The 16,100-nt window shown below is 47.1% G+C and overlaps 1 protein-coding gene across 2 annotated transcripts in view; it reads right to left on the bottom strand.

Moving 5' to 3' along the window:
* The window catches only part of LOC144175927 (short-chain dehydrogenase/reductase family 16C member 6-like), a 109,957-nt gene extending 96,961 nt beyond the window's left edge, over positions 1–12,996 (bottom strand). The window contains exon 1 of one of the 2 annotated variants that reach the window (XM_077704998.1): positions 12,305–12,996. In XM_077704998.1, coding sequence (XP_077561124.1) covers positions 12,305–12,769 — 465 coding nt within the window. In that variant the 5' untranslated portion in view covers positions 12,770–12,996. The remainder of the gene's footprint in view (positions 1–12,304) is intronic. The other variant, XM_077704997.1, reaches the window with a different exon arrangement.
* Between the last annotated feature and the right edge of the window lie 3,104 nt (positions 12,997–16,100).

Raw genomic sequence — 16,100 nt, 5'->3', positions numbered from 1 at the left:
GGTGCTATAAGCATTCACCAGCGGAGGCCTCTAAAGGGGTCTTGACGACAATATATAAGTTCGAAACGGTTTAGTAAAAACACTGATTCGTTCCCGATAACAATGATACCAGTTTTATTAAAAACTTCAAACAAAAAAATGAAGAAGGCTTACACTAACGCGTAAGACTTTAAGGTATCGAAGCTGTACACAACCTTCACGACCCCCACGGAGATTTAAGTCCACGATTCCAGCCGATTTGCGTCCTCTTCGCTGTCGCAACGACCTTTACTCCATCGTTGTCGCTATAAGTGTGAGCTTCCTTTAATTTTCCGCAAGTGATAATCGTTGGACATCATCTTGGAGTGGCGTACGCTATGACGTGTCCTTCTCGTTCCGAGCAAGCGCTGCGATTACGCCGAACGCTGGAGCTTTTCTTTTTTGGACAATAATGGCCAATCTGCCTAAGTGGGTAATGCTCGGGTTGACAAACATGCGCCGGGAACGCTGGGCGGTCTTCGCGAGGCACGATCACACGAGCGCTCGGAATTGTTTGCTTTTGTTAACCATACAAAAGTCGCCGCGAGGCCTGCGCTCACGCGCGCGCGCCCGGCAATTTCTGGGTATTTTTAGCTGCGGACACGAAAAATTGCGATTTGCTGAACAGCTTCGCCCTTAATAATCGAAATAGTAAGGAAAAGAAATGAAGCAGTGGCGACTCCCCGGCCAGTTTCCGGCGATTTCTCTATGACGTCACAAAAACTTGTTTGTGCGATTGGCAGCAGGCGACCTAAAGCACCGCCAAGAAACATCACCGGTACGTTGTAGTGGGACCTCAAGTTCCGTTTGAGCGTATCACTTGAATGCTAGCGTGCAGCTGCCACACTGGTACTTATGCTTTAAAGCTGGCCCTCGTTACCTCACTCCCGCCCTATTATTAATTAAACCTCTGTAGCACGAAATGTGAGATTCTTTATATTAATTACGTTTATTCGGTTAAAAACGTCTGTCGTGACTAGAATGGAGCCGGGTGAATTTCCTCAAAAGGATAGTTTCCTCGAACTGAACGACGTTGCATTTAGTCTTCATGGCCCCTTTAAAGGCACGCCTTTTTTGCGAGTAACCGGGTTCCACGTTCATGCTTTGCGGTGTAATTCTTATATGGTTCAGCCATTTAAAATAAGACAAACGCGCATGAGTTGACAGTGAATTCGAAATTACTATTGCACGTTTACAACCCTATGCAAGTGAAGCGCACGTGTCGTATGTAATGCCGCCCTCACGTTATTTCTTATTTTCAGTTAATGTCGAGTTTTTACACCTCCTTACTTACCGTGCATGTTGAAACCCTGGCCCTTTACGCCAGTCATCTTCATTGCCTTGTATGTCATTTCACGTATATTTTTAGATAAAGTTTTTACACTTACTAACACCTCGTCCTCCTAACACTTTTCCTTGGCGCTCTTTGCCCTTAGTCGGCGTTGCGCCATAAAAGCCCAACCATCATCATCAGCTTATTTTCACTTGCGAAGAAAACGGAAGGAAAAAACAAAGCAGCCAGACTGAAACGGAGTAACCTTGTGGCACATTTTCCGTTTGGTCTGGAGCACTGGAGCACGCAAATTAGGCATCAAGAGGACTTGCTAGAAACTGCGGGAAAATTCGGCCACTTTGTCGCACGCACTTCGGTTGAGTCCACGGTATTCTGAAGAGTAAGATACAGCGTTTTAGCCGCGCGTAATTGCCAAGTTGAGTAGTCAGAAATGGAACACTTAGTCCAAAAAATTACAGCCATTAAACTCAATGTGAAAGCTGTCGGAAGTGCAGAGCAGTGATTCGCAATAATGGGCTGTAGCGCCGTTATCCGCTCACTGCTACACTCTAAGAAATGTGGGGAGTAGTTGAAGAATAAAGCAGCGTTCCTATTCCTGCCAGAATCGTTTGACACCGTCCGCACCACGCGTGGCGTTAGATGGCGTGTTCACTCTACTAGGAAACCAGAATAAAACTGCTGGCGAACTCTCCCCACTCTTGATGGAGCTAAGCGGCGGTTGTACCCCTTTCGCGGGAGAGAATAGAACAGCGTACCGACTCTGTCTCGCATCGATGGAGTTCGTATATCCTCCGCGAGAGAGAATAGAACAGTATATCGACTCTATCAACTTTAGCTGCACGCTTTCAGGTGTGCAAAAAGGCAGACACCTTTACGGCGGACGCGAACTCTTTGAAATCGTATGAAAAAGTAGTTACCTAAACAGCCACAGCACCGGGCCATGAAACGAAGCGTACTTAAAATGAAGTGCAGCGTATTCAAAAGAGCGTGCGAGGTAGTGTTACCCGTCCTCTAGGAATGGGTCATTTGTGTGTTCTAACGCAACGGTGTCCGTCGGACTACTTGAGCGTTGTACCTTTGCGCGGTCTTTTCAACGCGGCGGGGCTGGCGGGCGGACGCGTCTCTCCGACGTCTCCGTCTCTTTTGTGGTATTGAAACCGCCGTAGTACTCCTATACGTGTCTGTGGGGTGCGTTTTGGTGACGGTGGCTGTGTAGTATACCTGACCGGTGGAATAACATCGTTTGGCTGCTGCGGCCGCCGCTGAAAACGTAAGACACCATTTCAGTTTTTCTTGCGCGGTACGGGAGAGCTCGCGCTCGTTCCCGCCAAAACTTCAGCTGTCGTTTATAACAACTGGCGCTCGTGAGTGCTGCTTAGCGTTGTTCGTTCTTGCGAAGAATTAAGTGGTCACATGCATGTGCTTTCATTTGGGTGACACCAGTTCTAGCTATCCTTTTTCCGGCTTTGTGTTTTTCGAACAAGCGGCCGTGCTCCCATCGCAGGTTCACAACGTTCAGCATGCGTTGAAGCAAGACTCGTGTGCAGTATAAGAGTTGCGGATTTATTAAGCTGGCTTCTTTAAGCACTGGACACATGTACGATTGGTAAACGCGATTCGCATGCGACTGATCGTTACGACTGTCGCCACGAGTAGCCGTACGCATGAATTTGAGACACATGGCCCGATGCGCGCATGCTATGTGTCGTCGGCGTCGCTTCGCCCACTGTTTTTGCTCCATGGTCAACTACGACGATCGCTGAGCTGAATCTGTAGATTCCGCGCGTTTTTTCGCAAGAAATGGATAAAGCAAGCAATCTTGAAGCGTTTTCTGCCTTCGGGAACAGTCCGCGCACACGCCGGCCGCGCCTGCCAGCTCGACACACTCAGCGGCTCGAACCGGCGCAGACCACGGTAGCAACCGCTTGTCACTGCTCTCCCGAATCAATGTGATCGCTAAAAAGGAGTTCCACATGCGAAAAAGTAGGTGTTAATGTGGTGAAAAATTGTGCTAGGGATTGTTGTCAGGGCTTATTTTAAAAGCGGCGATCAGATATCTGCCGCTATGCAAGCCTACGCTGACCGGCCGTGGACGCCGCGGCGCGCGGTTCGCCGAGCGGCCGAGAGATGGCGATACCTGCGCGGAAGCATCTAAACAGGCTACGCAGATGCGAATCTCGTGTACTAATCGTACATGTGTCCAGCGCTTTAACCTCTAGCTATAAATTAGGCTTCCGTTTCATTATCTTCTTGAGCAACGTAAATATATTGTCGAGCTACAAGGTAATTACACTGCCGCTGGGCTTATCCGTCGGTTCCGTTCCCATCTGGCGCGTCTAACGAGACAGAAGTGAGCGACGGCGACAGCAACACCGTAACTAGTTTAATACCCAATCAGTTAGGTTGGCAGCGTTGCTTTGTTTGGTTACCCCTTAAAATATAACGCAGTCAAAGGTCACAAGGTTTCAATTCAACCTCCAAGTTGGCATAGATGTCTTGCAAAAAAAAAAAAAAAGAACGTGAACGTTTGTACGTTCCGAACCCATTGTGTAGTGCGTTGCCTTGTAGCCTCTGGTCCCGTGTTGTTAGAAAACAATACTTAGACTAATAAAACGTTGACGGCACGACATTTCATCGCGATTAATTGTTTATGTGGCTACAGTAGCCACAAAAAAATTTCACGGAACCGCTGGCGTGTTGCTTTGTCTATTGGACGTTTTTCTTATTACCTTGCGCGACTGCAATAAGAGTGAAGCCCATTTTCGGTGAAATTCCGTACTGTTTTCTCAAAAAAGAGCCAAGTAACTGGTACCGTAAAACGTAGTATTGAAAAATGAATACTGCAGTACGTTTTATGTTTCATAGCGAGTGTTGACAAGCTAGAACTTTAGGCTGAATATTTTCGCGCGGACATGTGGTAAAACTGGCGCTAGGTGCTGTATTTAGTAAGCAGCGTGCATTTAGCATTATAGTGAACTTTTTTTTACTTATTACAGGCGCTACGACGTAAAGGTGTTTCCCGTGGATGCTTCCTGGGCTATTCTACAATAGCGCTGTTCAACAACATATTGTGATCGCCTGGCGTTCGGCAGCAGAAAGAGAGCAAAGATGCCTGATGCGGCAGACAACTGTAAGTATTACACACTTCATCTTTGGTCACTTTGCCATAGTCATCTGGCAAATAAAAATGTGTCTTTTAGCCTTCATGGTGTCATTTGCATACACTTATGCTTTCTAGCATCAACTGACCTTAGTTGTGTTTTACTATAAATGTCATTAGAGACATAACATAACTGCGTAACCAACTTTCTGCTTGATTAAAAATGTGTCGCTTCCACTGCAGTGCATTAATGCTGTAGCTTTTTCAAACTGCCAAACACTGCAGTATTTTTTAACAAACTTATTTGGTCACGAGTAAGATTCGATGTGCAGCTTCAAGATTGATGGGGATTAGGAATGCGGCTGTGCGGCATTTATTTTCTGCTTGCCTCTTGTTACTCTCCATGATTCGGCCTTGTTACTACTGTTCACTGATCCCATGATTAATTCCAATAATGAGAGGGTGACAGTTTTGCTGTAATATTGCTTGCTTTCAAGCCACCCTTTTTGATAACACCAAGTACTTGCAGGTTGGCCTGAGGTTGCAGGTTCTCTTGTTGGTCTGGCTGCTTTTTCTGAAAGTGGTTGGAAAAAAGAGGAGGAGGACCTTGTTGGTTTAAAATTTGAATAGGGGATCAGGACCCCGATGCTTTAAATTAATCCGTGCTCTCGTTCTTCTCAGATGGCTTTTCAGTGGCAGTGCTGGTGAAAGAAAAGCCTGAGGCCTTGCTCTCAAAGCTGGTATGCATATTTTTCTTCTGTATGTTGAGTAAGTGAAATCCAGTGTAGTACTTGTGAATTAGGCTCAGCAATCACCATCACAGCAATTCAAATTTGCTAAAGAAGGGAGCATTTTGCCTCATCAGTGGACAATTGTGAATGTCACATTGATGAATCGTTAGCATAGTCACTAAATTGTTAGCTTTAAGTGTATAGAATACTAATTAGCGATTCGTTTTCCTGAGAATCGCTTTGTACAGTGGTTGGGTAAGGCAGGTCATGCAGTGAATGTTTCCACTGGGGAAGGAAGAGCAAAATACTGTTACTTGTGTTTCTTCTGGTACTTGCATTTGTGTGCTTTTTATGCAGGAGGCAGGAGAGACTTCCCTTTACCCCAGGATCTTGTTCTCGGGCCAAACTGCGGAGAAATTTGGAGCCGTGACCATGCACTTCGAAGAGCTCCAGCTGACGGCTATGGACATAGTGGACGGGTTCGATTTGCTTTTGGCGGTCTACTGGACCTTCAACATCCAGTATGCCCCAAAGACAAAGCGGACCTGTCTGCTTTTTGAGATGATGCTCGGCCTACCACCGACAGAGCAGATGGTTTCGGTCATAAAAGCAGCAACTGCAATACAGGTGGAGCGACGTGTGTGAGGATGTCAAAATAAAGCATGAAATGCAGTGTGAAAACGATTTGTCTTATTTTTTTTGGCTAATCACAAACGACAGCTTTTTTTTGTAAAGGCGCTTTGCTATGTTTACTTGTGCAGTAAACATGAAGTAAAGAGGGCTGACACTAATGCTGTTGTGGATGCTGAAGTGTAGTCTTGTTAAAGGTAACATCGTGCTGCCTCTGAATAGTAGAGTTCGGCAACTCGCAGGTAGTGCATAGATCCTGCTTCAAATGAATACATTAGTTCTGACAAAGAGTAAGCTAGCCCTCCTTGAGGAGGCATTATGGGACTCTGGTTGAAAGAATACAATGATTCTGAAAAGAGTACGCTAACCCTTCCTGGTGAAGTATTGCAAAGTGCTGTTTGGTGGAATAAGGTAATTCTGAGGGGTGCAAGTTAACCTTCTTGGCAGAGGTATAGCAAGATTCTGGTAAAGAATTGTATAACTCCCTGACTGGAGGAATTATTCGACCCGTGGTGAGGGAATTGCCGGACGCGGTTCCCGCAACTCCTGTGAGAATACCTCGACCCCCTCTCCGCGAGAGGCCTGCGACTCCCTTGTGAAGGGTAAGGCTATTCTGCTAAAAAGGGAGTTGCCTGATGCTGGAAAAGGGAATCGTATATGGGACAAGGGTTTCTATTCCCTTTGGGAATTGGTGTGACTCCTTTAGTTCTTAGAGTGTACCACCCAGTTTAATTCAAATTTCCCGCCCTCGCCGTGCTGGCGCGCCCCCTGCCTGAAACTGCACCAGTGAGATTTCTGTTCTTTCTGTACTTGCTTTTCCTACCGCACGTGCCGGCATTGCAGTGCCACTTTTTTTCGCTTACTATCGTGAAAACCAACCCAACGAGCATTCATAACTAAATCAACGCGACGCTGGCGGTTAATTACGTATATTTTGCCTCAAATGTACCTGCCGTTTTCCTTGAGCTAAACAACGGGGAGATGTGTGACAAGCGCCAGCGGTTCCCGAGTTTCGAACGCAAGTGACTATATAAACCGCTCGGCTTTCGAAGCCTCTGGGTTACGCCGCGACTACAGCCGCTACCAACGTTTATCTATAACGTTGAGCCGCTACGACGGAATGCCTTGTGGCTCCACTTGAGCCCAGCGGGCCCCTAAAGTGCTCTGCACTTAATAAGAATCCTCCAATCAGCACCAGGGCTGCGGGGTTGCTGCAAGTGGATAGTGAACGGGTACTGGGGCCCAATACGTTCCCGATAAGTCGAAAGGGCTCGTCGCCGGTCTCTCGTGGGAAACAAAAGAGTGAACGCAGCGCTTGTGTAATGTCCGGTTTCAACATGAAGGACAATGGAAAATATCGCACGCCGGCTCCTCGTTAACATAATAGAAGTGGCCGGGAAATATCCTGATTGAGACACACCTGTCTACAATGTCTGCAAAGAAGAGTTCGTTGCACTGCTTCATGCGATAGCAAGGTACGCTTACGCAGACGGATGTCGATATGACGCCCGTATCAACAACTTGTTGAGCTAACGGTCAAAACTTTGCGGTCTGTACAATGCACTTAGTTGTTTCACAAAGCGAAGCTGTTGCGGTGCAGAAGGGTTTTCTGAATGGCTGGATGATACATTGCGCTTCTGCGCAATGCATGATCGACAGTGCTTGTGCACGACCCCGTCCGGCTGCCCTGTTCAGCGCGATGAGATGTCAACACCATCTGTGGCATTTATAGGCAAACATTTGCTGGCACACACCGGCATTATCTTTTAGGCCTCAGCCCTCTTAAAGGCGACTTCAGCTCCTGTTTTAGCCAGAAGAATTTCGTTGCGGAAAACTGTTGGAATGATCTCTCTCAATCGCGCGAACACACTCAGACGGAGTACATTAGTTTCCGCCACTATGACGACTCTTTGAGCACGTACACTGCCGTCTTTGTCAAAATTTTCTAGGCCAAGACGAAAGTAGGTAGGCCGTAAAAAAATTCACTGTACGAGCTTACGTCCCGAGCGAGGCTGAAACCTTTTATGCCGGAAAGGTAGAAAAACCATTTTTCTTTCTTACTGCCACAAAATAATTTTGTCACATTTAAAGGTAAAGCTTGTTCTTTGAATTCTTTGTGGTCCAGTAGGCTTAGGTTTGGCCCAGAAAACTTCGATAAAGGGTGTACAGTTTCGTTAAGCTTGATATTTTAGGAGAGCTTTCACTGGCGAGCTTGAAGCGATGCACTCCTATACCCGCATGCCGGAATGCATGCACGGACATTTTCGGAACCTAGTCGTCACTGTGTTGCAATTCATCTACTTTGAAGAAAGATTAGTTTGGTATGTGATAATACTGTTTCGTGACCGCAGGATGAAGGCGACACGAACCACGGTAGATGATAAGATGTATTTAGTGGGTGTCAGCCATCTTGTCATAAGCACGGCTGTGTCACACTATGTGCTTCATCTGCTGCGCAGATGGGTGACCACAGTGCTATGCGCAATAGTGTTGTTCTCGTGATATAATTATAGGAAAATTGCATTCAGCCGGCTACGTGGGAGAACTAAAGTGAAGCCTGAAATAGACGTCCTCTGCGCAGCACTTTGAGAACTCAATGTTCTTTCTCTATAGAATCTCGGTGAATGAGAATGACTCGGAGTTGTCTCGAGATGCTTGATTTCTGTATACACAAAGGACTCCCCTTCAACAGTTTGTTGTGCCACAGGTAAGCGAAACCAATGCAACGGAAATGCCTCTTAGAAGCACTAAGAAGTATCCTAATTTTTTCGCACGAGATCATTAAGCCATTATGCCCAACCCAGCGGCCATGGATAAAGTTCCATAAAAAAAACTGGAACGTTCGCCGCTTTGTCCAGATGTCACAACCTCCACAAACTACAGCCCGACGTGGCTAGACAACTTACGTGTCTGATGTTTTCTCTCCTGATCCTTGAGCAGAGTACAGATTTCATCTACGGCTGGTATGTGTCTTTTACTTCATGCGACAAGAGCCAAATTCCTGGCCCAGCCTGGCCTGTACATTACAGTGTGAGCCTAAACTTAGGCATGGGTCAGTTTGTTTTTTAGTCTGCTCCAGGGGATGAGAGTAAGTTCTTCCCAAGCCTGGTACTATCTTTCACTTACTCAAAAGTTTGCACTAGAAAGAAGCGTTAGTTTATGCTTAGGCTAATCTATCTATTTTACTATGCGCAAGATATGAGATGAAGTTTCGACCAAGCTTGGTCTGTTCAGCCCGCTTTCGTTCTGCTGAACTTGCCGGGTAGCCAGGTTTTTCTTGGAACCATCGTTCACATTTCCGCCGTCTTCCTTTGACACCCTTTGCTAGACAGTCAGCAAGTCTGAACTATGAAAGAAAGGGCTAGGGCCGTCGCAGGGCATAAGTGTGCGACAAACAGAATAGAGCTTGCAGGCGGTTCTTATGCGCGATTTGCAAGTTTTCCTTTGTACATTTACTAGCGACCCCTCGGCATAATACATCGCACAGGCTTCCTCCTAAGTTTGGTTTTAATTTGACAAAAAGTCTTTATTCGTCTGCTGCGCATGCTGATAATTTCTTTTTTTTATCCAAATGGCCGTCACGCGTATAAGAACACCTAGGAAACGAAACAGATGTTCCCGGCACCTTCATGTTACGTTTGTCAAAAGCGCAGTCGATGTGCTTGCAGAAAGTGTGGTAGCTGTCGTTATAATACGCATAATTGGAAGCAAACTAAACCATATTCGACCTTTTATAAGAATATATATGCACGCAAAATTCTGTATAAAGTGCGCTAGAAAACCACGCTCACTTCGCTCTGGAGCATTTGTGCGCTGGGGAGCGGCAATGAGCGTGCTAACACACAGCGGTGGTGCAGCTGGAAAAAGATAGCAACAGAAATTAAATACTAATAATGATAATAATATTAAATAACGCCACTGTATAATGACGCGAAAAAAGCAATTCCGTGGGGTTGTGTAAGCGGCGATGGTAACATCATGCCTACTCGCTTTAATTGAATAGAGAGAGAGAGAGAGAGAGATAGAGAGAGAGAGAGAGAGCACTTTACATACCCAGCTTTCTCGCTCAAAATCCCGACCTCTCAGGAACCTAGCAAAACCACTTCACGAAAGTGATATTTGGCATAAAGCAAGGAGTCAACGTGAACATCAAAATACTAAAAGAACATTCCAGGATTATGAATACTTTGTGTGTAATTCCATGTCAAATCTTACTCCCCATGCATTTCTATGGGACAGTTTCCATAGCTCAGGAACCTAGTCGCGCAATGTGCGAGACTTGAAAGTGCGCACACAGCAAGTTTTCTCCCCCAATGTTAGCTGCGTAAAATAAGTTTTCATTTCGCTGAAGAACTACGGAGTAATCGCTGTTGAAAGGACTGCCATGAGCGGGAAAGCTGCACATGATTACAGGAAAATGAATATTTTGTCGAAATATAATCAAAATAACGACCCGTTTAGGCGCCGGAGGAATTTTTCCTCACTTTCTTTTTTTCTTTTTCTCTGGATAAAATTTTCGTAGCCATGATAGAACGTTGGACTTGGCACTGCACTGGCCCTTAGTGATACAGCACTAACAAATGTCAATTCGTGAAGTAACACGGGAACATCGTTTCTAATGGCAGTGAGGGAGGGGTTCACATGGAGTGCAGTCATTTCGCCGCGAGAAGCACAACACACAATCCTTATCGGTGCAAGCCTTTGCAGTGGTTGTTGATGCCTCCGCCCTGAACACCAGGCAAGGAAGCTTCCCGAAAAGCGGTGCTATCAAAGATTGCAGCCGTGGAGGAAAAATAAGTCTTTACATAAGGAGTAGATTCGCCAGATTATAAACATAAAAATGGAGAATACACACTCTAAAGGCCGGTAAAATAAGATTTGTCTCACTCGCTGAGCTTGTTGAAGACAACGCAATTGGTATCGAATTTACTTATCCAGCCTCCATTAATTAGTCCCTGCCAAATCGAAGTCGGCCCCGTTCTCGGCGGGAATTAAATGCCCTCTAAACTAAACCTTACGGGGCTGCCAATTTTCGCGCTATTTTTTCCGAAATGCAAGAGTGAAAACATAAAAATAGCCTAATGACAGCTTTGTTAACTACGAACCCCTAATCAAGCTTTTGCGATAATTGAAGTTGCGAATATGAATGGGTTTTAATAACTTCGCAGCTAATGCGCGACAATCTTTTACTTCTGATTTCGCGTTTCTTGCGCAAACTCTGGGCTATAATTACGCGCACGTGCTGCCCTTCTCCGTCCCACTGACGAAGATAATAGCAACGAAGCGCAACCTTAACAATCCGCCTGAAGACTGCATGCATCGGAGGAGGTTTTCGCAGTGAAGCATTGCTTGCGTGAGTAGATGAATAAAATGAAAATGAAAACTAGCACTGTACACGGAACGACTGGCCCGTGCTAAAGGAGCTGATTGCCTTGTCCGGGGTATTTAGAAACACTTCAGTAACCATCCAAACAGCTCCCATATGATTCAGCCGTTCGCTTCGTTGACGTCGTTAACTTGTATGCCCCCGCCGTCGTGCTGTTAACAATTCTCGTGTGAATAGACTACCGCGCGAGCTGCGGTAGCTACTGTGGTAACAATCGCCTCCTTGATATTTGTTTGGAGTGTCTATTATCCCGACAACCGTGAGAATTACCGTCAGAAATTTCTCACCGCAGTCGCCTGTCATTGGCTAAGCACGCTACGCGGTGATTCTATGGGTTCGCTCTATCCGGGTTCGTTATAATATGGTTTCACTGTATTCCCTGCAAAGCCGTGTTTGCAGCTGCCCCTGTAGCGCTGCGAACCTGTGGTATAGTACTTGGTTTTAAACGACAAGGCTCAGGTTCGAATCCGACAATGCAATGTTTTTTTTTAGCTTTCACAATCGTTCGGTAATTGTGATTGGGTTATTACTTTTTTTTACGCTGATTTTTACTACATCAAGAGATCGCCGAAGGAGACTTCTAGAACGGGTTGAATTTCGTTTAATATAGGTTGTGTTCTGTGTCGTTGGGCTGGGTTAGATTAGGTTTGTTGCAGTTGGGCTGGACTTGGGTAGGTTATGACGCGTTCGGTTAGGTTACGCTATATAGGTTCGGCGAGGTAATGTTTTGTCACGTTGGGACGTAATATTATTAAGCAAATTTTAGGCGAGCCAGCTTTTATGAAAACTGCGATGAGGATTTCCCGGAGGTAATTCTCCCAGCTGTCGTGAGATTAGACGCAGCCTATTTGTTTTCATCTGTTAGATGACGTTAACATCACAACTTTACTCGCCGCTACGTCGCTGCCGTGCCCTTTTTTCATTTCTGATTTTTGGGATCAATCCAATACTCAGGCGGAAATATCCGCCAGCTTCGAACCATCTTCAGCATTCCGATAGCCTTGCGAAAAACGGACTTCGGAAGTGACCATGCAGCTGTGACCCACGATTACTACCGTGAGCACGTGCGTCGAAACTAAACACGGTGAAGTCACCCCGAGCCACCACCGCACTGCCGTAGACTCCTCGCCACTGGGCGCACTCACCCAGAAGTGCGCCATGGCGTTGATCTGGAAGGTGCGCGCGACCATCTCGTCGGGCAGGTCCATGAGGCGCTTGCCGGACACCACGCCGGCGTTGTTGACCACGATGTCGACGCGGCCCACTTCGTCGCGCACGCGGGCGGCCGTCTCGTACACGGTCTTGGGATCGCCCACGTTGCACACGTAGGTCCAGGCCTTGCCGCCGGCCTCTCGGATGAGCCGCGCCGTTTCCTCGTTGCCCGCCCGGTCAATGTCCCACAGCACGAGCCGGGCGCCCCTCTGCGCGAAGCGGAGCGACAGCAGGCGCCCGATGCCGCTGCCGGCGCCCGTCACCAGCACCGTCTCGCCCGCGACGCTCTTGCGGTGCAGGTACTTCCGGGGAACCAGCTTCAGCACCACGCCCTCGATCACGTAGTACACCACCAGTAGCAGGTTGTAGACGATGTGCCACACCGCCGGCCCGTCCATCCTGGGGCTGTTGGTAGCTAGCTGCAATTGCTGTGTTTCTCAACGAAGAGGGCCCGCGCTGTATCCGAGTGCTCCGCGCGAAGTGAGAGAGCTGACCTCGTCAGCCGCGTACGTCGGAGAAAGTTGCTGTGTGGCGGCTGTCGGCGCGGTCTGAACTTGGCCGCTCGCAGCTGCGAATCTTTCTCCCCGCGCCCTTTCTCTATCGCACGTCACGATATGTCCCGTACGAAGCGTTCGCTACTCTAGAGGGGCGCTACTCCCTCTCCGCCTTTGTCTCTCTCCTTCCTCGGTGACCCTTTCTCTCCGAACGCTCTGCCACGGCCAGTTACACGCGCCCTTGCACAGCTCTCCCTCTCCCGTCGCTTCCTGCGTTGCTCGCCGAAGGTTGTTCCCCTCGTCTTGTGAATGTCGTCAGAGCGAAGTCCCGGAGCACGTCGTTGGTGCCTCGCGCGAGACAACAGCGAGGGCGGCTTGAGTCGCGTGCCTTTGCGCTTTACTCAGCCACCCTCTTCCCACACTATCTCCCACTGTTCCCCCACCCGACTTTCTCTATTATTGTCCGCTCGGCTGGGTCGGAAGAGGCTCCTTGAACTGTCAGGAATGTTCTTTCTGTCTCATTCCGTTTAAGCGCTGCGCACTGGTCAGTTCGAGGACGCTAGATGAGTGACAGCTCCTTCTAGGTGACGTCGCGGCGGACATTGACACACGGTCAATTACTTACCGCGAACAGGGTTTCGAGTAGCTGCTGCATAGTTATAGCCCGCAGTATGTTGCAGCTGTCTGTGGTTTGTCGAACCGGATGTTTTCGCGCGTTTCCAAGGGCAGTCACGCCTGCGCAGTTACAGCCGTACACTCCCTGAGCTATTTCTGTCGTCGGACTTCTCCGCTTCAGTTACGACTGTACTTTTTTTTTCGGCACCGTAAAGCAGGCGGTGGTCCAAGTAACAGAAATTGTTTCGCTAATTGGTCCAAAAGCTGTATTTTTCGTTTGCTTTTATCGTCGTTCTCGTCTGCTAAGCGCCCTTTTATTTTTACAGCAGGTGGTCAACCCCTTGAAACGTGCTTTTGATACCCTGCTTAGTTGCTTTAGATGAGTGTCGAGAAATCGAGGCAGTGGACATCGTACAATGTCAATTCTGAAAGTGTAACTTTTGGGTCCCCTCGACTAACCTCCCTCTCACTCTTTACTAATACGCTGTTTTTGGCTGGTCATTTCGGCACATCGCCTGACTATTGGACTTATTACTAGTCGTAATGCTTGCTCGTGAATTAGTTAACTCTCAAAAATTGCTCGACATACTTTCTTTACACAGCATCGAAGGTGGAACCTTCCTGTGTTTTTACTATTCGTACTTTCCAGCCCTATGGGTAGTGCCGCTGAAAATGGCAATGGCGGACCGGACGGCCATCGGGGATCTGCAGCAACGTGGTAGTAGCGGCCTCAGACTGCGTAGTTCCGTTAGCAGCTATTACTTTCTTAAAAAATAAGCACAGTCTCCCGTTACACGATGAGAGCCAGCATTCGATCCGCTTCAGGGTGTCTGCTGCGGCGCGAAAAGAGCGTTGTGCAAAGCAGTCCGCTCAGGCTGCGCGGATGTGAGATGAGAAAAAGCCCTCTCCATTTGGTGGACAAGCTACTAACTTCACATACATTGTACGCCGATAAAATTTCGTTATATTTGAAGTGTGTTAATTTTTTTTCTTGCGTGCATTCTAAGCAGAACGCCATCAATGCTATACGCGCGTTCCATATCCGCATATTTCGCTGTTCTCTATGAATGCTGGTTTCGTGCAGAAAAATCGCCAAGACAAGTTTCTCATCGTGATCTATCGAGGGGCCAAACAAACACTGACATGTTAGCATTGTATGCAAAAAAACAACAACACGTATTCAAGGCACGTAGCCAGCATTTTCGCGGGATAATACAAGTAAATTAAAGTACCGATGCTACATCACACGTCAGCTTTTGGCTTGTAAAATTTAAGTTAAGGTTAATCTCCTGGCTGAATGAAATACCATATGGTGATTTCAGACAACCCAGTTAGGTTCATTAATGCATACTGAGATGCTTATAAGTGTAACAAAAACTATGGAGTTACGTAATGCTTTCAAGCTCTTGAATTTCACCAGGCCCAAAGTTAGTGCCATTTCTCAAACATTTTGCTTTACCGTAATTTCGCATACTACACGGTCATTTGGCAAAAGAAAAACGCGCAACGACAAAAGCTTTTCGCCCTGGCGTACAGAAAGTTTGCCTTCATTTTTCATTGAAAATAAGGGCAAGAGGACTGGCCGCTCTGTGCTACTCATACGCCTGAAAGCAGTGCAATCGAGCCCGTGTAATATCCTACGTTTGACATATTATTGAGCAATTAATGGAAACATTCGAGAACGACGACCAGAAGGCCATACATAAACAGCCAACAAAAGCGGGGCGTTTTAGTATTCCAAGCTAAGCACTATTGGCAGCGGTATTCCGGCAGAAATAATGGGCAGGTCAAAGGCCTTGTGTTTATTCCGCGGCAGACCCCTACTGGAGCTCAAGACTACTGGCGCGACTGCCCCGCCTTATGGTCTCTCGCTAGAACTGGGCCTCGACAGAAATAAAGGTTCTGACTCTCTCTCTCTCTCTCCCCCTCTCTCTCGCCTTCTCTCTTTCGCACGAAATCCTCAACTTTGTTATTTACCTACAACACGAATGCGCGAAAATTTCATCGCTTGGGGGATTACAGTTGAGACTTTATGAACGCTTTTTACCATATTCTTCTTTGTTATTTTATCGTGGCGATTACTAATTCCATATCAGTTCTTGCCAGGCTTCTGGCCGCCTCCGCCAGAGGGAGCAGTCAGCCGATCCCCGTGGCCCGGCTTCGGGTGGTTTCCGCACGGCGTCACCAGTGTCGCTGGAAAGAGTGAATCATGTCGAAGAAATGGTTGGACGTAGAGCAACTAGAGGCTCACAGCAGGTGCCGCAGTTCTAGATTTAGTTTTTGTTGATCCCCATCTATTAGATAGCAGTTTTGATGGAAGTTTACTCATGGTATTTCAGATGAGAGGGCCGTTCTTGTTTCCATACCCATTCCGGTTCGCAACGATCATCATTTAAGCGATTCTTCAGATGATTTCGAACAGCTAAGTGTATCTAGTGATGTCAATTCCTTGGTGGCTTCTTTCGAAATCATTGTACCAATCTGTCTCCAGCGTTCGTCCCGTTGAAAAAAAAAATAAAAAAATCTATTAATTTCTTGGATCTCTCGTGCTAGAGTTCACTTGTCGCCTCATGTTGCGAGGTTAAGGCGTGGAAAACGAGACGGCGATCTTCTTAAAATT

The sequence above is a fragment of the Haemaphysalis longicornis genome, unplaced genomic scaffold, assembly GCF_048455015.1.
Source record: "Haemaphysalis longicornis isolate Haplotype H1 unplaced genomic scaffold, Haemaphysalis longicornis Haplotype H1 scaffold_3, whole genome shotgun sequence".
NCBI lineage: Eukaryota > Metazoa > Arthropoda > Arachnida > Ixodida > Ixodidae > Haemaphysalis > Haemaphysalis longicornis.
This window is presented reverse-complemented; position numbering and strand designations above follow the sequence as displayed.